At 35.7% G+C, this 25,471-nt stretch overlaps 2 protein-coding genes across 2 annotated transcripts; one reads left to right on the forward strand and one right to left on the reverse strand.

The window, feature by feature from the left end:
- Nucleotides 1-7,415: 7,415 nt before the first annotated feature.
- LOC133853719 (pollen-specific protein C13-like) lies at nucleotides 7,416-9,383 on the reverse strand. The gene is made up of 2 exons (XM_062289744.1): nucleotides 9,041-9,383; nucleotides 7,416-7,986 (listed from the first exon to the last, which is right to left on the reverse strand). The coding sequence occupies exons 1-2, from the start codon at nucleotides 9,198-9,200 to the stop codon at nucleotides 7,661-7,663; spliced, it is 486 nt and encodes a 161-aa protein (XP_062145728.1). The 5' UTR covers nucleotides 9,201-9,383; the 3' UTR covers nucleotides 7,416-7,660.
- Nucleotides 9,384-16,821: 7,438 nt separating this feature from the next.
- LOC133853730 (probable glucan 1,3-beta-glucosidase A) lies at nucleotides 16,822-19,789 on the forward strand. The gene is made up of 7 exons (XM_062289754.1): nucleotides 16,822-17,049; nucleotides 17,151-17,270; nucleotides 17,362-17,559; nucleotides 17,659-17,817; nucleotides 18,472-18,641; nucleotides 18,756-19,264; nucleotides 19,362-19,789. Exons 1-7 carry the CDS (start codon nucleotides 16,843-16,845, stop codon nucleotides 19,541-19,543), a joined length of 1,545 nt encoding a protein of 514 aa, XP_062145738.1. The 5' UTR covers nucleotides 16,822-16,842; the 3' UTR covers nucleotides 19,544-19,789.
- The last annotated feature ends 5,682 nt before the right edge of the window (nucleotides 19,790-25,471 follow it).

Consider the following 25,471-nt stretch of genomic DNA (forward strand, 5'->3'; position numbering starts at 1 on the left):
AGGGCCGGTTAGAATTGCGGAGTGTTTGGTTCCTACAACTTCATGAAGGGTTGGTTAGAATTTTTATTTTTTATTGTTTTTATATAGTCGCAAGCTTCAGTAGTATGGACTATGGAGAGCTGACTCCATCAAAATTCAAAGCAATACTGGGAAAAAAAAAAAAATTAAAAAATAATACACTTGAAATGTTTATTTGTCAACATGCATTTTGACGGAAAACTCAAAATCAAAGTTGTATGATTTTGACTCCCAAAAAAGAAAAACATGTTTTGCTTTCATTTTAAAATCTTTGAAGCACAAAAATAATTAACACCTACCCACTGAACACCTACCAAAGCAACCCTTCAAAGTCTCCAAAAAACACCCACCTAATTCAACCTTTCTTTGCTTGATCGGTTGAGGCCTGAGGGGTTTGATATTACACGTGCTTTATGCAATGAGCAGAAATTGTTGGAGCAACGTTTAGGTGGGTGCCCAAACGAGGCCTTAAAAGAATATCGCAACTGTGCTGGCGGCTTAAAAGAATATGCTCTTAAGACAACTGTTGCGTTTTGGCATCTGTCTTGCGTTGCCTTTTCGGACTCCTCCTTTTTTCCTGCAGAGCTTGTGTTTAAAAACAAACATAATAGGGTGAAGATATTAGATACGTTTATAATTTTATTTTTTTTTAAAAAAAAAATTAACTATTAAATTTTGTTTTTTTATATATTTAATGGGTTTTTTTTTTTTAAAAAAAAAAAAAAAAGTTATTGAAGTTGTACAAAATTTATAAAGAAATTATAGATGTATCATCATGTCTTCATATAATAATGCAAAAAATAAAGCTTCAAATTTAATTTATTTTCAATTTTTACACATCGATGGAGGAGTCTGGTGCCGTCACACATGCTTTAATATGTGTTTATCTATAACAACGGAAATTGACTTGATGGCTTCGGGGCAGTTATTAAAATGTTTTTTAGTGATTAGTTGAGTAGAGAAATTCATTATTATGCATATTATATTTTAAGCCAATGAATTAAGTTTGAATGAGTAATTTATCCTATTTTTTCATCATGTGGAGAATTCAGGAATTATTACACGAGTACCGACCTCTAAAAAAAGGCTTAAGCCACAGTCTGTCTTTTTATTTTTTCTTTTTTTATATAGATATTTCTAAGGCTCAAGGTGGGATGGGCTTCAGAGATGTGGTGATTTTCAATAAAGTTCTCCTAGCCAAACAATGTTGGCGGCTTTTACATAATTCCAACTCCTTGGCAACAACTATCATCAAATGAAAATACTATCCACATAGCTCAAACTTGAAGGCTAATTTTGGAAGATGACCGTCATTTGCATGCTGAGTTTATTGTCAACCTGTGATTTGCTAAAACATGGGATTGTATGGCGGGTGTGTGTGATGGAAGAGATATATACAAATATAGGGTGACAAATGGTTTTCGACTCCAATATATTTTCCTGTCCAATTCCCAAGGCGAATTTTAGCGGAGAATGCAAGGGTGACAGAGCTCATTGACCAAGACACAAAATGTAGGGGTGGGCAAATTATCTGATTATCGACTACCGATTATCTGCCGATCGTCACCGAACTGACTTCGACCACCTATCGCTTAAATATTTAATCGAAATTTGGAATTTTTTTTATTCTTTTTTTTATTATTATTTTTTATTTTTAAAAGAAAAAATCAAAATTTTGTCGGTCAGTAATCGGTATAACCGACTTTTTCATTGGTAGCTGACCCGACCCGACCAAGGCGAAACGACATCGTTCAGTGCTTTATTTAAACGACATCATTTTTCCCTCGTGTTTGTGTATAAACTAAAACGGCGTCGTTTCGATTAGGATCCAAAACGACGCCGTTTTGAAAGACCTATATAATCTAATTTTGTGGAAACCCTTGAATCACTCCACTCGACCCTCAGACCCACGTCGCCATCTCCCCAAACCCTAGCCCGTTCACCCTTCTCCCCGTTCGGCCATCCAGCGTCCTCTCTCTCACAGTCCCACTCTCGTGTTCGATGTTCCGGAGTCTCCTTGTTACTTGTCACGGACTCACAGTGTAACCCCCCCGTGTTCAACTCGTCCAATTTCTCAAGGCCCTGAGGTTAGATTGTTTGATTTGTTAGTTTTTTTTCAATAGTTGTTAATGTTTGGTTTAACAAATCCGTTTTGTTTTTCACAGTCACAGTGCTTTTTTCAGTAGTTGTTCAGATTTGGTGGTGCACTGCTCAACTCTGCTGCTAAGTGGTAATTTACTATTATACATTTATACTAGTTCTTGATTGTTGAACTGGTATGATATTTACGGGGATTCTGCTATGTTGATGCATCCTTAGCTGTATTTTTTGTTGTAGTGATGTGTCTTGATTGTTTTCGGAGTTCTTATATGTATTTAAAATGGGTTGAGATCTACTTGGAGTGAGCATGACGAGCCAGGCAGGGACTTGCTTTTGTCTAGTGTTGAAGATGAAGAGAGCTACAAGCTTGACTTAAGTAATATACTAATATTTGTTATTTGTTTCAATTGATTGAATTGATTTTTACTAATATTTTAAAAATTGCATTGTGGTAGAAATTTTGTCTAATTCCATCACACTTGACAACGAGTAAGGCTCGAGGGATGCACTTGGTCAAGAATGTTTGTTGAAAGTATTTGGTAAGTTTTTTACATCCTATTATTATCTTACTTGATATTTACTTCTTTGTATGGTCTTTTATTATTTTTATTTGATCACTAACATCTAATTATGTTTATGGGTTGGTTTTTTTGATTATTGAAGGTTTATGAATTTCTATTCGATGTGGCTCATGGTTTGGAATGGTTGATACAATGATACTTGATTTTGAGATTTGAAATGATTGTAATCGTTTAATTTGCTTTCCTTTTGATTTTGTTTAAGAATGGGTTGAATTGTTTTGTTTTGCTTTCCTTTTGAATTATACTTTTGTTTGCTTGCTTTTAAGTTTTATGCTTGCTAGACCTTTAAATTTGTATCAACTTTGTGTGTTGAACACTTAAATGGTTGAACTTCTAAGGTTTATTGTTGGGTTGTTTAATATATGTATTTTGTTTTTTGTTTTTTTGAATTTGAATATTAGAAAGTAGTTTGGAATCTGGTCATATACTTATGTTGGTATGTTTTGCTACATTCACTTTATTCAGTTTATTGGAAATTTGGAATGTGGTAGTTTGGTTGCTGGAACTCTTGAATGTTGGTATGTTGGTTGGGTTTATTGGGATGTGGTAATTTGGTTACATTTACTATTAATGATTTACATTCATTAAGAACCCATCAAACATTTTTATTTAAAAAAAAAACCATCAAACTGATCAAAGATTTAAAGTTAGGAAGTTAAGTTGGATCCAACATCCAATTTAAAAATTAGACATGTAAAATTGTGGGCCAATTTGGCAATTTAAAAAGCGCAATCTGTAAAACTGAAAATTTCAAATTAAAAAAACCAATTGAAAAAGCCCAATTTTGAAAAGCCCAATTGGGAAAAGTCCATCTGTTACCGATTTATCCGACCGACTTTTACCGACTTTCCCGATTTATTAGACAATTTAAAAAATGAAGCTTAATGAAAAGATGTTGGGTAATTATTCGATTTTACCGACAATGGCGGGTTGGTATGGCGGGTCGGTAATCGGAAATGCTATTTCCGACACCAACTTACCCGATACCCACCCCTAACAAAATGGTGGAACTCCAATTTGATCACAAAGGTGTTCCAAGAAGATGAGACATGAGTCATCTACCAAATTTCCTTGAGCCCACTACAACCAAATGATCTTTTAATTTGGAGATGCACAACTAATGAAAAAATTTCAGTCCAAAGTGCCTATCATATGGAAAATGAGATACAATTAATGTGACGTGGTGGGGGGTCAAGGCCACGAGAGGGAGTTTCAATTTGGAAGGCGATATGGACTTTTAAATTTTCGAATGGTGTTAAAATGTTTATGTGGAGAGCTTATAATAACCTTCTACCAATGAAAACAAAATTATTTTGAAGAGGTGTAGTTCTGATACGCAGTGCCCTATTTGTGGAAGAGACGATGAAATTGTAAAACATATGCTATGGAGTTGTCCATCTGTGAGAGATGTTTGGCGGTCTATCACGAAGAAGTTACAAAAAGGTATTGGAGATGAACTCACTTTTCTCCATGTGGTTGAGGAGATGTTGGGACGATGTGATTTGGCATAACTTTTGTTAATGGTGGTAGTGGCACGAAAAATATGGTTTCGACATAATTCAGTGGTGCATGGAGGAGTCTTCGCTTACCCAAACCAAGTATTTCGAGAAGCCAATGACTCCCTTGATGAATTTAGGAGAATCAATGCACGAGAGCCTGATGTGCGGAGTTCTACCCCTAATGCCAATACAATGGAAGAAGCTCTGTACACGCATGGTTAAAATTAACTGGGACATAGCTGTGGATTAAAATGAGGGGTGTATATTGCTTAGGATTATGAAGGTATTGTTTTGGCTGCAGAAAACACACAAGAAATAAAAAATAAATAGTGGTAGAACCTGTTGTGACAGAAGCTTGGCAGCCATACGTGCAGTGGAGTTTAGCAAAGAGATGGGTTTTTATGATATACTCTTGGAAGACGATGCTCTACAAATTGTCATTGCAAACAAAGCAGAGGGAAAAAAAAATTGTAGATTTGGACATCTCGTGGACAAAATAAAAGATGACATGCGGCATAATTGATTATGTGAAAATGGATGCAAATTTAACTGCTCATGATTTAGTTAAAGAGGCAGTTAAACATATCATAGACAAAATATGAGTCAAAAAAATTTCGAATTGTATATATAGTATTGTAATCAGGGAGCAAGTTGCTCTTGTTTGATCATTGATCATTGATTTTATGATTTTATCAATGAAGTATGAATTTTGTTAAATAAGAAGGAAGTTACAAATCGATGTATTGTTGTCAACGAACTGTGTGTATAACTAATGAATATATAGAATATGAAATATTAAAATAAGAAAGCTAGTGCTTAACAAAAAATAGCATTGTATTCGTGAGAACACTTTCTATTTATATTCTTTTAGTGTTCATTTTCTAGTTTTTTCCTTTTCATATGTTATAGATTTCACTTCTATTTTTTTTTTTTATTATTTTTTTAAAAAAAACCTCAATTAGTAAGAAAAAACTCCAAAAAATTAGGAAAGGAAAAAGAGTTAATTCACTTTAACGCACTGAAACAGGAGATTTTGACGTGTAAATTCACTTTCGGGATGAGATTGTGTGAATCTCGATATTAATCTTCATCATTTAGTTAAGAATAGATTAGATGGAATCTCAAGGAATCATTACACACTTGAAATTCCGATTACTTCACTATCATCATACAGAAAAGAAAAAAGCTTCCCAAGTTCAGGTGGGCTAAAGATTGTTCAACTACACAACTATAAGTCTAGAATCAATCAAGCCAACTTGGGAATGGGAGCTACACTTCTGTCATGTCGCTCGATCTGGATCATCCAAAAACCTGCATTTACTAAGAGGCATCCAAAAACAAAACCCAAGCTTGATCTTAATTTTTTCTATACCGTATGTTGTAAGATGTCTGCCACTGGCTCACTAAGATAGCCAACTTATGGTCCATTTAGATTTGCAATTTCAAGACACTTGATTTAAAAAATAGTTATTTCAATGCATTTAAAACGTAATTTTTAGAACATTTCATATGCTCTTAATTACCCCGAAAGCATGGATATATGAATTTCAGTGGAACATCCAACTGGGTTTATTTGCTGATTTGATAGAACTTATATCGATGAATCAGGTTGTCAGTTTATATAATATTTCTATTATAGTACTCTTGGCTTCCTAAACCCTAAAACTCTCATGCAATGCAAGTCTTAAAAGTTTTTGCATAGTAATCCAAGTAGTTTGATATAGCCAAGCGTTTTATTAGCTTTAAAGTTGGCAATGGTTCTAGGGTATTTTTATGGTTTGATCACTGGCACCCTGCAAGGTATTTTTTGGAAACCTTTGGCCACCGTATTGTTCATGCTTCAGGCTTTCCTTTACTGTCTAAACTTGAAGTTGCTATAAAAAATGGAAAGTGGAATTGGCCTTATGCTTGTTCAGATGCTTTGATTGTAATTCAAAGCAAACTCTTTGAGATTGAACTTGGAGATACTGATTTAGCTGTTTGGAATGCTAAACATGGACAATATACATGTGCTGATACTTGGGACAAGCTTAGAGAGGTGCACCCGTCTGTAGGATGGTGGAAATTGGTTTGGTTTCCATTCTCTATTCCTAAGCATTCCTTTTTTCTGTGGCTTGTTTTTCGGAATGCATTGGTCACTAAGGAGAGAATGTGTGGATGGGGTTACACTGGATGCACTTTGTGTTTATTTTGTCGTGGCGCTCAAGAGAACCGAGAACACATTTTCTTTAGGTGTAGCTTCAATAGTCGAATTTGGACAAATATCATGTCCGAGTGTTCCATTCCAAATGCTCCTTTGGATTGGGAAACTATTGAAGTTTGGGGTTTAAAGGATTTAAGGGGAAGAGGTATTAGAGCTAATTTGGGGAGGCTGTGTTTAGGATCTACTGTGTATAATATTTGGAAACAGAAGAATGCTTTTCTGCATAATTCCTCACCCAAAACTGAAGAATCTCTTATGAATTGTATTAGATGGGAAGTTCGTTCAAGGCTGGTGGCTATTAGTTTAGCTTGAGGTTGCAGATATGTCTTGTTCGGGCTGCTCTGTTGGTGGTGTTCTGGTGGCCGGGATTTACTTTTGCTAATTCTGCTTTGGTCGGCAGGAAAATAGTGGCCTATTGTTGCAGCTTTAGCCATTGTTAAGATTTTCTTCATGGCAACATCCCACGATCAGAGGAAGATCGAGTGGCTAGATCAAATGGGAGGTGTGGGCAAGAGTTGATAGCAGAGTTCTTGTTAATAGATGGGGATTGCAGCCTTTGATGCACTTGTAGGTTTTTTTTTGTGTTGCTGGTTCCTGTTTTTGTAGTAGTGAAGATAGCAAGGTTGAAGCAAGAAAAAGAAGAAGTTGAGAGGGAAGTGGCACTTTATCGCTATCAAATTTTGTTCCTGTGTTCTGTTAGACAACTGCTGTTTCTAGCAGTCTGTTGGGTTTTTTTTGTTTGTATTCTCTGTTTGAGATTTTTGTTCCAGTATTCACTGGAGGGTTTGTAAATGTTTTGAGTTTGGTTTATAAAAGATTTAATTCATCTAAAAGATTTAATTCATCCAAAAAATAAAAAATAAATAAAAATCCAAGTAGTTTGAAGCTGAGGGACACATCAGGCTTCATTAATTCGAAGCAGACCCAAAAATTCAGATCCCCTACCACTATGAAGCAGGGTTCTACAATATACTCAAGGTCAGAGAAATTATCCAAGCAATGTACAGCAGCACGTTATCAGAAGCCTAAAGAATATGAATTTATTGAGGCAATTAGCAATACACTGCACTTTCTAAAAGCTAAAAGAAAGTGACTGCAATTTCATAGATAGTAGAGTTCAATCAACAAAGAAATTAACTCACCCTAAATGTTGAGATAGCAATCCATCAAGATATATAAGGTAAATACATACTAGCACAAGCCAGACATAGCTTAATAACTAGACACATAAGAGGAACTTGGAAGAACTTGAAGCAGAACTATTCATCAGACTCCTGGTATTGCTTGAGAATCTCGGCACAGCCAGACAAAGCCTTGTCCTTCATGAATCCCATTGCATTGGCAAAACGATTGTCTGATGCAATCCCATTGTAGCGGGTGAGGATGACACGGGTACGCTCACGCCCTGGGGACATTGCTGCACAGTCATGCTGGGGGCTGCTAACAAGCATGGCATCACAAAGCTGGTCCTCATGGTCCTCATTGATGAACATATTATAGGTTCCACACGAGTCGGTTGTTCCCTCCTTGCTGTATACGAGTTGCATTGTTTTCCTGTCTTTGCATTCCACTCTAACCGTCGCACCTGCGGAAAACATGAACAATGGAGAAAGATTAAAAATGATGGATTCAGATGAAATTCTTCAAAATTATTTTTAATCAAATAATTTAATTTTTTTTTCGATAAAAGATCCTCAATTTTTTCTTAATTCATAGTGTCCGCCACGCTGTATAGTGAGATTACAAAATCTGAACTATTTAATTAAAAATACTGGTTAGAATATTAAGAACTCCATCATGAAGTTATCCCAGGAAATCTAGAGTATCCTGGTCCAAATCCTGCAGCCCTCCCTCTTTCATGTTAAACATGATACTATTTACTTGGATAAAAACGGCGCAAACAGGCTTTATAATACAGGGCATCCAAAATATTCAACAAATATTCAGAACCTCTTCCGATGAACAATAGGTTGTGGTCAGTGTTGACACCACACTAATGACCACCTATGTCAACCATATGCTGTTACATCTACAAAATAGCAAGCAAATATGTTTTTCGAAGATGTTAAATGTCTTTTCCCATTAAACTTTTATCCAAGGCAATGAGCAATTCCATTGTTCAAAACAATTTCTTAGAAATAAGAAAGAAAAAAGTATATTACATATATACACAAATGCAGCGAGAGGATCATTTCTAGATGTTACGGAGTCGGCGCGCCGCCTTCATAACGAATTAATTTCTCATTTGTTGAAGACCCATTATACAAACTGCAGTTTTTTTAAAAAAAAATTATTCCGTTGGTCTTGATTTGATTAAAACATTACTTTAGACATACAGTACACGCAATGTCAGGCATATGGTATCCATTTTTCTACCACTATGACAACCAGATATATGATTAAACCCTCTCTAAGCACAGATCGTCGCTGCAATGAAACCGTTATAGCATTTAACTACAAGACCAGTCAGATCCCATCAATCATCCGCCCAAAATAGCAACCAAAAACGAAACCCATCACAGAGACGAAGTCATGTAGTTCCTTAGATTCGCCAAGCAAATCTCAGATCTACCAAATGGGACCCATTTCTATCCTCCCACAAACTGAAAAAATGAAAAAGAAGTGAAATGTAATGTTACCAGGGATGTAGGTAGTGGCCGAGGTCTCGAATCCGGCGCGGCAGGTGTCGCAGTACACTCGCCCTTTCACTACAAATGGGTTTCTCGTTGGGCGGGTGGCGCTAACCAACAGCGCCGGGAGGAGCACACAGAGCGCAAATAGCAACACCCTTCTGGCCATTCTTGCTTCTTCGCCTTTGGGTCTTTCGGATTCGGAGAGATTTAAGAGAATGCGAGTCTGAGGAAAGTGAAGGAGAGATAAATGGGGAAAGAGTGTAAAGACTGGAGTTGAGCAAAGTAGCGGAGAGATTTTAGGGGTGGGAATCAAAAGCGCGTTTAGAGATGTCTCGCTGTGTAAATCGCGCACCGAAAACTGAAATGTGTGTTTCGTTGCTTTGCGATATCAGGAGCGTGCCACGCGATGGTTGGTGGGCTTGGGGCGTGGTAGAGGGAGATGGGGAGGACACGTAGGCGAGTGCAGAAAAGGTAAGAGGAGGACGGGTGCAGTGGAGACAACACGGCTTGTGATTGTGTGCAGCTGGCGGTGTCGGTGCTCACATGGGGGCAATTGAGTGAAGAGGTCGGTTGGAAAAGAAGTAAAGCAATGATCGGGTGTAGTCCAGCCTAAATTTGCAAACGAGAATACCGCGCCCCGCCGCTACGCGTTCTTTCGTCTAGAGGACAGATAGAGAACACACAGCTCACGTATGACATAAATAATAATAAATTAATTAATTAATTAATTAATTAAGAAGATATATGATTTTTGTCAACTTTTTACACAACTAAAAATATTTTTTATATAATTAAAAATACAATTATTCTATGTTGTAAAGAATCATAGGCTCGTTGAAGAAAAAACAAAATCACAATTATCTTATAATTTCCTGTCACGTAAGATAATTGTGTTTTTAGTTGTATAAAAAATTGCCAAAGAATTATATCTCAATTAAAAAAATGAGAGGTCTCTCATTATCGTAGACAGGTGGCCGTTTTTTATTGGTGAGATAAATTATAATTTTTTTAAAAAAAATAATTAAATTAGAGTAACCCTCTCCAACCAAGTCTTTAATGTTGCCATGGTAAACAGGGTTTATGTTGCAGCATTAGACTTCTGTGCGTGGACCAAACCCTCCTGGCATCATCATGAATCCGTGGTTTTAAACAATCATAATATAAATTAAATGATTCTTATCGATTTAAGCTTTTAGAATAAGCATCATATTAAAATATAATTTTTCAAAGAGACATTTTACACATCCACCTCTTCATTATCTTATACTCATCTCCATATAATTAAGTTTCAAATCCGTTTCACAATCTGTAAGACATTCTTGTTCCCTTTCCGTCTCACAATTTGTTCAAACTCGCTCATAATTTGAAAAATTATACTTCAATAAACAAAAAAAAAAAAAAAAACTTCATATCACCTAACTACGAAGAAAGACAAGAAATTTGATGAATCATTTAAGGTGTTGGGAATAATCTAACTCAAACCAATCCACTCAAAAAGGTTATGGGTCTCCAAGCCAACATCTGCCCACAGGTAAAACCTTAATTAAATATTAGGTCAAGCCGTCAAGTGAAGGGGATAATCCTAATACAGGTTTGTCGCTACCTCTCAGCCTATAAATAAGCACTTGCACTAGTTATGAAAAAAGGGACTGAATATTATTATGCAAGAGATTATTATTCAGAAAACACTGACTTTCTCTTGGCTTTGTTTGTTTTGCAGAAATCAAGAGACGTAAAGAACATTGTAAAACGTGTTTTCCACGACATACCAAAAACTATACCGATGTAAGGAAAGGCGGATAGATTTGATATTGATTTATTACATCTAAAATTGTTACACCCACCTTTGAGCTAAGCGATTACTCTTTGAATCTCTGATTCTGGATTGCCATATGAAAATCAATGCCTGTGGCTTCATTCAGAACATTCCATATGACGTCCAACTCAAAACTACTACCACCGTCAATCCTTCGCAGCATTGAGTCTCAAGCACTTCTCTCTTCCCAGCACTTCAACAAGTCTAAATTCATCTTCAATTCAAGGTCCTTGAGGACGAATTTCACTTTGTTTAATTAGAAAATATCCTACTACAAATTTGGGGTAAAACTCACTTTTAAAATTGGCTTACAAGGACTCAACCAAAAAGTTATAATTCATTCATTCCCATACTCAACGATTTGGATCCAATGTCATACTTGACGTTATAGCGGCTCTCATATCAAATGATACAAATATTAAATATAACTCACATTTAAAAACCGGCTTATAAAAAAATGACATTGAAAAGCATATATATACACATAGTTTTGTCAATCCCAATCCGGCCAAATGGCTAACAAAATCTGGTGGAAGCATGAACATTTTTTGTATGAGGCAAATTTGGTCTTCAATTCAAAGTCCTTGTCCATACTTCGAAGAAAAATGATATAAATTCATTCTTTATCTGTTTTTTATTCATCTTATTTTCAAATTAATCATTAAATTTATGGGATTCATATTAAGTCTTATAAATTCAATGATTAATTTAAAAATTAGTTGTACAGATATGTATTAAAAAATAATTAAGGGATCGGGTCTAACATGTCCCTGTCTTGAATTGGTCCCAATCGTATACCTTCCATCGTCCCGCATCACAATCGTGTGTATGCGCATGCCCCTTGGAATTGTAATACCCTTCGAAAAAACAGGTTGGCTTTTGTACAAGAGAAAAGCCCGGTTGGGAGAGAAAGCCCAAGAAAAGTAAAATGGGTCGAAAATGAATTAATTAAATTCTCTAACCTTTTTGGAATCTAGGCCTTTTGAAATAGTTGGCTTGGGCCTCGGGTTAAAAAGAAAAGAAAATGGGCCCAATGCAATTTTTGGCCCATTAAAGTTTTTTTAAAAAATAATAATAATAATAATAATGAGGGGTACTTAACTACTTAATAAACTACTGTTCCGTTTGTTTCAACATAAATGATTTCTGAAAAATGATTTCGGTATTTTCTAGTGATTGGTGGGGGCAAAAATAATAGTCAACCGAAAAATGATTTACATTTGAACAAATATGCTTAGTAAATTTCGGAAAATGATTTACGCTTTTAAAAGCGTAAATCAATTTCTCTAGACGGCAGACGCATTCAACCCTCTTTTAAACGACATAGTCAACCTTCACATTCAAGCAGTCGACCACCACTAGAATCTGACTAGTGCTGAATTCCAACAACGTCCGGTCACGGTAGCCAGATTCTGGTCACCTTTGTGAGAATCCGGTCAGCCCAAATTTCTGTGATAGAAAACGGCCGAATTTTGACTGTTCTGGCCGGATTCTGGCCACCTTCACTGAAATTCGGCAACAGTAGCAGGAATCCTGTCGGTCAGTGACGGAATTTCGTCATCGGTAATTTTTAAATTATTTTACATTAATATTTCCATGTTGTGAATAAAAATTGATTTTTATAAGTTAATATGATTGAATGAAAATATTAAAAATATTTGTGATTTTTCATATGTACACGCCAAACACCAAAAAATGTTTTTGGCGAAAAATATTTTCTTGAAAAATGGCTTCTTTGAAAATATTTTATAACGAAAACCATTTTACACCCAAACAAATGGAGAATAAGGAATGACAATTTGCATAAATATTTTGAATAATGAAAGAGCCATTTGGTAAAATTATGGAATGACAGTTTACGGACTATGGTAGAACGTTGGACGTTGAGACTATAGTGGTCGGTGCTAGTGGTGACTTGGGTTTGTGACCTTAAGGGTCGAGAGTCGGACATGGAGGCTGGCGGTCAATGGTGGCGATCGTGCTAGTGGCAGTGGCAATAATGGTGGTCGGCAGTTGGACATGTGAAAGAGGGGTGAGTGATTGAGTTGAGAGAGTGATCGAGTTACCAGTTGAGAGAGCAATTCAATGTGGTTGGAATAAAATCATCTTCTTTATGTTTGACCCTCTTGATTATATTTAGGTGGCGTGACAAATAATAGATTGTGCATGGGAGAAAATGGGAGGGAATTAAACCAAGGGCGAGTCGCTCTCAAAAATTAATATTAAGATAATAATTTAAATATTAAATTGAGGATCCAGGCTGGTTTGTGCATAGATCAGATGGGTTTTCACATGAACTGTACATGAGAAACTTCATTCTTTTGAAAATGGCTATAAGCAATATCAAAGATAAAGAATTTCTTCTGCAATCAATTTATAGTCCATTAGATTAATCTAATGAAGAAAATTCTTTATCTTTGATATTATTTTTTGATTTTATCAATAAAAAAAACATTCTTTAGAGAGCTATTAGAGAATAGAGAGAGCTGTTTAATTTCCTAATTGCTCACTCAGCGCCAGCGTCACACCAACTCAATTGCAGTGCAAAAGGATAGAAAGAAAGGGAAGGGGGTTCAAATCAAGCTTTGATTCCTCTATGAAGTGAGTACGTAGTCAGCTAATTAATGTATTTTTTAACGGATTTATGAATGAATCTTCAGACAAAAAAACATTTATAATAGATAGGCAATTATAATCGATCGTCTCATCTCCTTTTGTTCACCTCTTTTTAATGTATTTGAATAAACAATTTTTATACTTGCTCGAATTTGGCACGTGGCGTTTATCTTAGACCCCCACTCACACACAAGTGCCACTGGGTTTTCTCCACTAATAATTCCATAACCTTTTGTTTGTGGCCACTGGCCAGGGCTGCGGGATTACAACTTGAATTTCATTTTTTCATTTCCAATCTTACTTTTAGGTAAATGTCACTACCATCAATCGGTTGTCAATCTCAATATATATATATATAAGAAAAATATAAAAAGTATATGTTGATACAGTTACTAGAGACCCTCCTGAGGTCTCACTCTGATTCTTAAATTAACTTTTGTGAAAAATTAAATTTATACTTGGAGTATGGGCTTATTTATAGGTAAAGAGGTGGAGTCAAACATGAGTTGTGTTTCCCACTTCTTCTTGATTTAGGAGTGTAATCAAAGTTTTACTTAGATTTTGATCATTTAGTAGATATGTAATCTGATCTGATCCCTTAAGATCTGGGATAAGATTTGGACTAGGAATCCTATCACTTGGACTAAGAATTATGTCCCAATTCTACCGAGGATAGGACTGTTAATCAGATTATGACTTCTACTTCAACTTAACTTAGAGTAAAGTCCTAATTCGAATTTATTGAGATAATTGATACCTGATTTTCTGGACAAGTTTGTCCCGGACCTTGGCTGTCTGAGTTGACTCACGGTCTCGAGTTGTTTGCATTCCCTGGACCCAATCAGAATATACATCCTGTCCCGTAGTCTCGGGAATAGCTGCTTGGTGTTTATTTCTAAGGATAAGATTTCCTGAGAGTCCTGTTATCTTCTCCTTGTGCCGATATTGACCTAATTCTTTTGATGGGCCACACTTAGTGAAATTATTCCCAAAAGTATCCATACTCTAAGGCTTTATTTTATGTTGATTTTTCTTTCCCGCACAGCAAAATATATTACAGATATTGCTTCAATTCTTTTCCATAAAGTTCCTCATGTTATATTTATTTTTGAGCAAGAATCTGCAGAAATGTTGGCAATGAATGTGCTTGGTGCTTTTTTAAAGTTAATATTCTACTTCGTTGGGACCGATTATACAGCTAGTTAATTTCTTCCCCATTGGTCCTTCTATGATAGTTAAATACGGTTTTGGTGCTTGTTTTATTGAGTTGTTGAATTTGAGAGAAGAAAAAAAAAAAAATTTAAAAAAAGGGTAAGAATAAGTAGAAACAAACAACACACTTATAAAAACATAAAATTACAAAATTCAAAATACAAAGACAAAAAAGAAAATCCATTCTCGATAGCAATCCAACTACAACTCTAAAAGGGATTTTCGAAGGCGTAAAAGGCAATCAGAATTAATGTTGCTAGCTAACAAAGTTGGTTGTAGTACTCATGGTAGATGTGAAGGGGGGGGGGGGGGGGGGGGGGTGGTGTTATCAACAAAAAAAAATTCATTTGAACTTATCTCATGTGAGAGTAAGAGGTAAGTTTACAAAGGTGAAGATCGAGAAGACATCATCTAGGGCGGTGGTGTAGAGAATCATAAAGATCAGATACTGTTGAGGTCTAGATCCAAATCTAAAAATTTTGGTAGAACAAAAAGGCCCGACAAAAAAGAGCCAAAAGTGTTGTGATGGAAGAGATCTGCTGTAGAAGAATAAAAAGAGTGGCGGCATGTGTAACTTATATGAGCGAGGTAGGAATCCGATAGATGGTTGAGTGGTAGCCGACAATGGAGGAGGAGGCGCACGTGGGTGGTGGAGATTGTGGTTATCAGTAGATCTAGCTTCTAATAACCTAAACAAAAGACTAGCTAGAATAACTAAAGGAAAATAAAATAGCCAAGAAAGGATGGTGAGAAGGAAAACTGTAGTGGGGAGAGGAGGATTGAGAAGTAATTCCCTCCTCCCTGACAGAGATGAGGAGTGAAGCTAAGAAGTAGCATTTTATTTGAAATTTATTCGAAAAAAAGTGATGCTCCATGACACATTTGTAATTATCTATGGTAGCATATTTGTAATTTATAAATTACAAATGTGCCATGGAGTATCATTTTTTTGGATGAATTTCGGATAAAGTATTGTTTCTTAGCATTAACCCTGAGATGAGATATAATATGTTTATAACCTTTGTACAACTCTTATATAACCTTAACAATGTTTTTTTTTAAAAGATATGATACGTTTACAATCTCTGTACGTACAACTCTTGTGTAATCTTTTTTTCAAATTAATCATCGGATCTTTTCTTTTTTTTTTTTAAATTAACCATTGAATATGTAGGATCCACATGTATGAAAACAAATCCAATGGTTAGCTTGAAAAAAGAAATTGTACAAATATTGTGAACGTATGATATCTTGACTACTGTAAAGGAAAGGGGAGGTTTTTTTTTTTTTTTTTTATTTTTTATTTAATTTAAGGAATATTTGATAATTGACTAGAATCATTCCTTCTAGATTGTGATCCGCCGGATGGATTACTCTTCTAAAATCCAACTGAAAACACAAAAAAAGTGGAAAAAGGTGGCCGCAGGACGTGCAAGCACTTCTTTTAGGAAAATGTTAGTTTTACAACACTATGTGGGGTCCACTCTCATGTGAGGGGGTGTTGTGCCATGTCGTGTGGGTGTTGTGCAACGATCAACTTTATAATAAACCTATTCTAATATATGATTTTATTTTATGCTTGCTGGCATTGGATTTCCTGCGAATAGGATGAGGAATTAGACCAGAAAATGAATCCATATTGTTTGTAATCATTAACATGATGCTTAACGGCTAATGCTTATATACTGAGCGTACGTTGGCGGCCGGATAAGAAGATGAGGAGGAAAAGGCGCACAACTTTTGAGACTTTCTTTTTTTTATAGAAATAACAACGTACGTTTGAGACTTTGGATTTGCCTTCCTTGATTTAGTCGAAACCAGAAGTCTTTTTTGTCTAGATCACCCATACCCTTCTGCATTTTTATCATGCAAAGTCTCATACATCGTATGCTGGCTTAATTTCCAGAAGTCATTCTAGAATGGCATGGCCGCGAGTCAGCTTTGAGGTGGGGTTATTTGAACTAATAATTCGGTGGTTATAATATATTGTAAAGACCATTCAAATTATTAGTTGATTCTCGCATGCACGCACCAATTATATCCACAAATTATATTCAACTCTAACTGGTCAAAGTTTCTAGGTTTTGACTTTGCTATATATTCTTACGTACTCATTGATCATTTGATCCTTATATATACGTCCAAAACACACAGAAGCCAGCATATGAAATATACGAAAAGATATCAAATGGCGATGAATTCAAGAATACTGCTACTAAGCATAGTTGCTGTTATAGGTGTCTTACCTTTTTCTCATGGCAGGGCAGATCCGAGCTTTCGGGTAAAAGCTGTTAATCTGGGAGGTTGGCTCGTTACGGAAGGATGGATTAAACCTTCTCTCTTTGATGGCATCCCCAACAAGGACTTCTTGGTTTGTTCATCAAAATGATTGCCTTTTTGACTCTTGGTTCTCATTTACCATATCCCTCTTGTAACTTTCAAGTTTTTGTTTTCATTTCTGGAATTTTCTAGGATGGAACCAACCTTCAGTTCAAATCAGTAACAACTGGGAAATATCTTTGCGCTGAGACTGGAGGAGGAACCATAATAGTTGCAAACAGAACATCTGCTTCAGGATGGGAGACATTTAGAGTAAGTTACATGGTCAGAGGGTTATGATTTTGAGAGTGAAAAACGTTGTTTGATTTTAACTGACATATGCGGTTTTGTTTGTTTTGTGTAGTTGTGGAGGATAAATGAGACAAGTTTCAATTTCAGGGTCTTTAACAACCAGTTCGTGGGGCTGGACAGCAATGGGAAGGGGATTGATGTAGTTGCTGTTTCAAGCACTCCTGGTAATTCTGAGAGATTCGAGATTGTCAGAAAATCAGATGATTTAAGCCGTGTTCGTATCAAAGCACCCAATGGATTCTTCCTGCAGGTAATCCAGCATAAAATAAGCATCAGTTTTCTACAATTTCTGCATGACATGTTAAGAGTTATAAACAAGGAGGATTTTGATAATTATGAATTTGCTCAGGCGAAGACAGAGGAACTGGTGACTGCAGATTTTGCAGGGAATAGCGAATGGGGAGACAATGATCCATCAGTTTTTGAGATGACAATTGCTGGAGGGTTGCAGGGGGAGTTTCAAGTGACCAATGGCTATGGACCACATAGAGCCCCACAAATTATGAGGGTAAACACTTGAAACGCACTAATCAACCATAAACACTTGAAATGCACTAATCAACCAACACAAGTCTAATTGGTTCCCTTCTGTCTTTTCACATATATGATCAGTAGAATAATCAACCTTAAAATAGTTTCTTTTTTCCTCATTGAAAACTCCAAATGATTTTTTTAGTACCTTGTATTATTACACTTGCTAATTTTCCCTCTTCCTTTGAAAATGTAAAGAAGTAGTAATGCCCACCAGCCTTAAACCGGTCTACGGCTTCAAATGCTGCGTCATTCACGGTCTTCCATACCCCACCGCTAGCTTGCGTTTTGATAGTTTGACATCCCGAATTGGTTGACTTTTTAGTTGAATTGTGTATTTTGACCATTCCAAAAGAATGGAACAGATCAAAGAGAGACTTTTGAATATCTTCCGCCATTACTTTTTTTTATGTCAACGTTTTCAAATCAAAATAGGAAAATGATGGGAATACAACTATTTTAAAAATTAAACAAATAAATTTAATTTATAACAAAAACTGTAATATCCTTAACAAAATTTTGATTCCATCCGCTCCTGATTATGCATGAGGCACAGCATTTTATTACACATGTACGTAAATAATTCAGATTTGTGTGTGACAAATGACAAATATGATGGTATGAATCTCAGGAGCATTGGGACACATTCATTGTTGAAGATGACTTCAAGTTCATATCAAAAAAAGGATTAAACGCCGTGAGAATTCCTGTTGGTTGGTGGATCGCAAGCGATCCGACGCCGCCAAAGCCCTACGTCGCCGGATCCTTGAAAGCGTTGGACAATGCCTTCTTGTGGGCAAAGTATGTATATATACTTAAATCCCAGTATAAATCAAATCAAATCAAATCTTTCTCCCAGCCTCCCAAGAATTTCCATGCAGTACCTTATAAATTATACTATTATGATCTCCACAGGAAATATGGATTGAAGGTTATAATAGACCTACACGCCGCTCCGGAGTCCCAGAATGGGTGGGAGCACAGCTCTTCCAGAGACGGCTCTCAGGAATGGGGCAAAACAGATAAAAATATTCAACAGACAGTTGCTGTAATAGACTTCCTGACTGCCAGGTATACAAAGAACCCAAGCCTTTACGCGGTTGAACTCATCAACGAGCCTCTTGCACCAGGAGCGTCTCTTGAGAGCGTGACCAAATACTACAAGGCTGGCTATGAGGCCGTCCGCAAGCACTCGGCCAAGGCTTATGTGGTCATGTCGAACCGGCTAGGACAGAGCGACGCGAGGGAGCTCTTCCCTCTTGCCAGTGGCATGTCGGGGTCGGTCATAGATGTCCATTATTACAACCTTTTCTGGAGTGGATTTGACAACTTGACCGTCCAGGAGAACATCGATTACATCAACATAAACAGGACCTCGGAGCTCAATAATGTCACTACATCAAATGGCCCCCTCACTTTTGTGGGTACGTAAAAAAAAAAAATTTATACTATTCTACTGTATATTGTGAATGGGACCGGATTATCATGAGGAAATTGTTTTTTTTTTTTTTTTTTTCGCAGGTGAATGGGTAGCTGAGTGGCAAGTTACTGGAGCCACAAAAGAGGATTATCAAAGATATGCGAAGGCCCAGCTAGATGTTTATGGGCGAGCAACATTTGGGTGGGCTTACTGGACTCTTAGAAACGTGAACAACCATTGGAGTTTGGAGTGGATGATCAAGAATGGTTACATCAAGCTTTAGTTTATTTTACTAATTAGGCCTGATCTTCTCCAATTATTGTTAGGGTTTGCTTCTTAGCCCAAGCTTTGACCCTCTGAGAGTCTGAGCTCCATATTTGCTAAAAACGTACTTTGTTAGTAATTTATATTGTAATAAATCACATGATAATAACAGGAGAATGGAGGGTTTGGATTAATCAAATTTTATTACTTTTCAGTAGAATACAATATTATTTTTTAACTTAATAAATAGTGGATCTTCCTTGCATTAATTGACTCTTGGTCTCGAGTTGTCTGCATTCTTAAGACCCAATCAAAATATACCTTCTGTCCTGTAGTCTCAAGAGTAGCTACTTGGTGTTTATTTCTGAGGATAGGACTTCCCGAGAGTCCTGCTATCTTCTCCTTGTGCCGGTATTGACCTGATTCTTTTGATGGGCCAGATTGAGTGAAATTATTCCCAAAAGTATCCATACGCTTTATTTTATGTTGATTTTTCTTTCCCGTGCAGCAAAATACATTAACAGATGTTGCTTCCCACAAAGTTCCTCATGTTATATTTATTTTTGAGGAAGAATCTGCAGAAATGTTGGCATGAATGTGCTTGGTGCTTTTTTAAAGTTAATATTCTACTTCGTTGGGACCGATTATACAGCTAGTTAATTTCTTCCCCTTTGGTCTTCTATGATAGTTAAATACGGTTTTGGTGCTTGTTTTATTGAGTTGTTGAATTTGAGGGAAGAAAAAAAAATTAAAAAAAAATATGTAAGAATAAGTAGAAACAAACAACACAGTTATAAAAATATAAAATTATAAATTCAAAATACAAAGACAAAAAGGAAAATCCATGCTTGACAGCAAGTCAACTACAGCTCTAAAAGGGATTTTCGAAGGCGTAAAAGGCAATCAGAATTAATGCTATCAAAGTTGGTTATAGTAGCTTATGGACTTATGGTGGATGTGATCATGTGAGGGGTATCAACAAAAAAAAAAAAATCATTTGAACTTTAACTCATGTGAGAGAGTAAGAGGTAGGTTTACAAAGGTAAAGATCGAGAAGACATCATCTGGGGCGGTGGTGTAGAGAACCATAAAGATCAGGTATTGTTGAGGTCTAGATCCATATATGAAATTTTTGGTGGAACAAAAAGGTTCTACAAAGGAGAGCCAAAAGTGTTGTGATGGAAGAAATCTGTTATAAAAGAACAAAAAGAGTGGCGGCATGTGTAACTTAATTATATGAGCGAGGTAGGAAGCCGACAATGGAGGAGGAGGAGTTGGAGGCACACGTGGGTGGTGGGGATTGTGGTTTTCGGTAGCTTCTAATAACCTAAACAAAAGACTAGAATAACTAAAGGAAAATAAAATAACAAAGAAAGGATGGTGAGAAGGAAAACACAAGGGTTGTGGTGGGGAGAGGAGGATCGAGAAGTAATTCCCTCCTCCCTGACAGAGATGAGGAGTACTAATGCTACGAAGAAGCACTTTATTTGGAATTCATCCGAAAAAAAAAGTGATGCTCCATAACACATTTGTAATTATCTATGGTTGCATATTTGTAATTTATAAATTACAAATGTGCCATGGAGCATCATTTTTTTGAATGAATGTCAAATAAAATATTGTTTCTTAGCATTAACCCTAAGATGAGATATAATACGTTTATAATTTTTGTACAACTCTTGTATAATCTTAACAACTTTTTTTAAAAAAAGATATGGTACATTTACAATCTCTTTACATACAACATTTGTATAATCATTGGATATATTTTCATTTTTTTAAAAATCAACCATTGGATATGTAGGATCTACATATATGAAAACAGATCCAATAGTTAGCTTAAAAAAAAATTGTACAAATATTGTGAACGTATGATATCTTGGCTGTTGTACAGGAGGGGGGAGGGTTTTTTTTTTAAAAAAAAAAATTTAAGGAGTTTAATAATTGACCGGAATCATTCCTTCTAGATTGTGATCCGATGGATGGATTACTTGTATCCTCTTTTGAGGGTAGAATAGTCAATTGCTATCAATGAGAATGGAGTAAAAAAAAAAAAAAAATCTTATTATTTGATTAAATACTCGCTTTAATATTAAATACCCGGTTTTATATTTTATTAAATACTTGTTTTTATATTAAGATTGAATGCCCCTTTCCACTTAATATTTTATATTAATACTTTATACCCAATTTTTAATGTTACTTGTATAAAGGGACTAAACCCCAGCTGCACCCCACTCTTTCCTCTCAGCCTTCCCTCTCTTTGGCAAAAAATTTCTGGTTTTCTTCTCCACAGTCCACTCTTACCTCTCACGGCAAATGCATGAAGGTAACCTCTTGGTCCTTGTACTTTCTTGTCCTTTGGTTTTTGTTTCTTTTTTTTGCCCTTGCACTAGGCGTTGTTTCTCCATTTTCACAGCAAGCATCATAACCCTTCTTTCCTTTCCCTTTTGTTTTTATGCCACCCGTACTTGTACTTTTCCTTTCTTTGCTTTGCTTTTGATTAATACAACTATGATTGGCTTTCTTTATTTTTAGCTCTGTTTAGTAAACTCCTCTACCCTCCCCTCCCCTCTCCTCCCATCCCATCCCATCCCCTTTGCCCCCTTGTTAGTATGGATGATTAGACGATTGAAATGGTTGGCTTCTTCTATAAGCTAACATTTCAGTCTATTCCATTTTTTTTTTCTTCATATTAAAAGGTTGAGGGTAAAATGGGAATAGAATGAAATGTTGGCTTCTTATTCCCATTTTACCCCCCAACCTTTCGGCCTATTCCTATTTTTTTTTCATTTTTCATATTGAAAGATTAAGGGTAAAATGAAAATAGAAATAAATGTTAAATTCTTTTTCAGACTTCATTGCTTTGTGTTTCTTTTTATACCCTTTTTCTCCTTCGCCAATGGTACAGCCTAACTAGGCCAACACCTTTCATCATTCTTTGTCTTATTTTTCCCTCTTTTCCGGTACAAGCATGGACTCCCCAATTTTATTGTTTGACAAAAATTTCCTCTCCTTTCTCCTTGTTCGTGCCGTAGCAAGATGATGGCATTGGGATATTTCTTTTTCCTTTCCTTCTCTTTTCTGAGCACATGCCTTGTATCTTCCTTTTCGTTGCCCTTCGGAAAAGTGAAAACAATTGGTTTTTGGGTTCTTTCAAGCCTTAAAAGAAAAAAAGAAAAAAGAAAAAAAGCATTATTGTGTCCCATATTTTTCCTTCTTTTCCGTTTCATTGCAGGAATTGTCCTAATTTTCTTGTTCCTTCTTTCTTTTCAGACATTGGTCTCCCCACTTGATTTTCAAATTTTTCCTCTCTTTTCTTTTACTGTACCATGGCAGACTGTGTCCTATCCTTACAGTTTTACAGCTATTTGTTATTTTCTTATTTTTTTAGTTGTCTTAAATCTGTTTCGCAAATAAGCTAAAACAGTTTTAATTGTATTTCAAACCTTCTTGTAAATTGCTTAAAATCGCAGAGCTTTTAATAATTTATTTTGAGTATATGTATAATTTGTGACACTTCCTAAGTTTATAAAAAAAAAAAAAATCTGTAGTTGCTAGCACATGTTAATATCTTCTTATAATATATGTTAACACGTATATACAAAATGTAAAGGGATTGGTGTTGATAAATCATATTATATATTTTATGGAGTTACGTTAACAACCTATATATAATATTTCGGTAACTTATACGTACGTATATATATGATTAGGACTGTCTTCACAGCACATGCAACCTATTTTTTTATTTTATTAACCATATGAAACTTTATCAAATTTCATGACTCTAATAGAAAATATTTCTTATGACATTTGCCTTTATTGAGTCCTATTTCAAATAATAAAAATGTTATTTCTTATTTAATGGTTTAATTATTATTCGGTTAATGTCGTTAAACATACATCGGAAATCAATTCTTAATAGGCTAGCAAGACAAACCGTAGTAGTGTCTGGATATTTTCTAGTGACGAGTATGTGGTATTAATTTGTTGCAACCTATACTCAGGTGACTGCTAGTTAGCTGTCAAGAAATTTGCCTTAGCTGCATTTGGAGAGGTAAGTAGATTATTTACCCCTTCTAAAATTGTTTCACGTTATATTATTTCATCAATTATCTTTAAGCATAATTGTGAACAATTGTTTTATTTATGTATTGCAAATTTATCTTACGTACATAAAAGATTTCTAAGAGTGTTGAAATGAAAAGTTGTTTGTGGAAAAAAGATACTTTTGAAATCCGAAATTTGTTGAGAAAAGTATTTGTATGAAATACATTCCAATATAGTAAATTCTTTATTTTCTTAAAGTTCCTGATATGAGAAAATCACTACTTTTAGAAAGTGATGAAAAAGAGAAGCACATAATTGTAAAACCCTCCTACACTTTGCCTCTAGATATACAAGAAAAGTGAAAGAATGAGAAAAGTTTTATGAGATAAATAATGAGAAAGGTTTTGTGAGATAAAGGCACGTGTGGAGGAGATTATTTTGACCTCAGAGATATGGACAGAGATTCACAGAGGATTAAGCTCAATACCGTTGCTTGAGATGGAAGCGCACCCGTTGAAGAACGTTGAGAAGGCGGTAATCCGTCTCTAGGTCATGCTAAGTGCACTTTGATTAATTAGCTGACGGGGCAGGCCTGCGGCCACAGTTACCTGCCATGGTCATAGCAAAGATCGCGCAACCCTAAGTACATAGGGCGTAATAGTATACATAGGCGCTATTATGAGAAATTAGTTTTACGCATATATAAATAATCATATGTTTCAAAGGAAAGAATATGCTTTAACTTGGTTTTTTTTTTTTAGGATTGTATTGCATTTAATTAGCGATATGAAATAAAGAAATGTAAGAAGGATTTTCAAGAAATTCAATTTTTGAAATTGGGTTTTAAAGAAAGTTTATCTTGTTTAAATGGTGATATGTTAATTGTGCCTTGGAATGCTACAGAAAATAAATTGTTAAGTAAAGGATTTTAAAGAAAATGAATTTAACCCAACCGTTTTCTGGTTGGGGATTAACTTACTGAGCCTTTCGGTTCATTCAGTTTTACTTTTGTTTTCAGGTGATTAGGAGTTCAGTCTAGGAGGCCGGAATGGAGGCGAGGTTAATTATTAAGTCCATTTAAGCTGCATACATTTTCATTTTTATAATAAGTGCATTCAGGATGGTTACTTTTTAATAAAGAATGATGGTTACATTTTTGTTTACAACAAAACTTTTCCGCATTTATGAAGTTTAAAATTTGATATTTTTATTCTATCATGAATTTAATATCGCATGTAGCAATTGCTCGGGTAAAAACTTTGTAATCTTTGCGCATCTGAGAGAGTAAATTGACAATCCTACCCTTTTCTAGGCCAGGGTTGTTACATTACTCTTCTAAGTTCTAACTGAAAACACTGAAGAAAAAGTGAGAAAAGGCGGCCAGAGGACGTGCAAGCACTTCTTCTATACTTTATAATAAACCTATTCTAATATATGATTTTATTTTATGCTTGCTGGCATTGGATTTCCTGCGAATAGGATTATAGGAGGAATTAGACCAGAAAATGAATCGATATCGTTTGTAATCATTAACATGATGCTTAACGGCTAATGCTTATATACTGAGTGTTGGCGGCCAGATAAGAAGATGAGACTTTGGATTGGGATTTGTTACTTGCAGGTTGTGCACAACCTCCTCACATGGGCGGGATCCACCCACTCAGGTGGGTCCCACTCATGTGAGTAGTTGTGCACCAAGCTTTTCCCCTTTGGATTTGCCTTCCTTGATTTAGTCGAAACCAGAAGTCTTTATCTCATTATCTGTCTAGATCGATCACCCATACCCTTCTGCATTTTTGTCATGCAAAGTCTCATACATCGTATGCTGGCTTAATTTCCAGAAATCATTCTAGAATGGCATGGCCGCGAGTAAGCTTTGAGGTGGGGTTATTTG

Source organism: Alnus glutinosa, chromosome 1 (genome assembly GCF_958979055.1).
Source record: "Alnus glutinosa chromosome 1, dhAlnGlut1.1, whole genome shotgun sequence".
Classification (NCBI taxonomy): domain Eukaryota; kingdom Viridiplantae; phylum Streptophyta; class Magnoliopsida; order Fagales; family Betulaceae; genus Alnus; species Alnus glutinosa.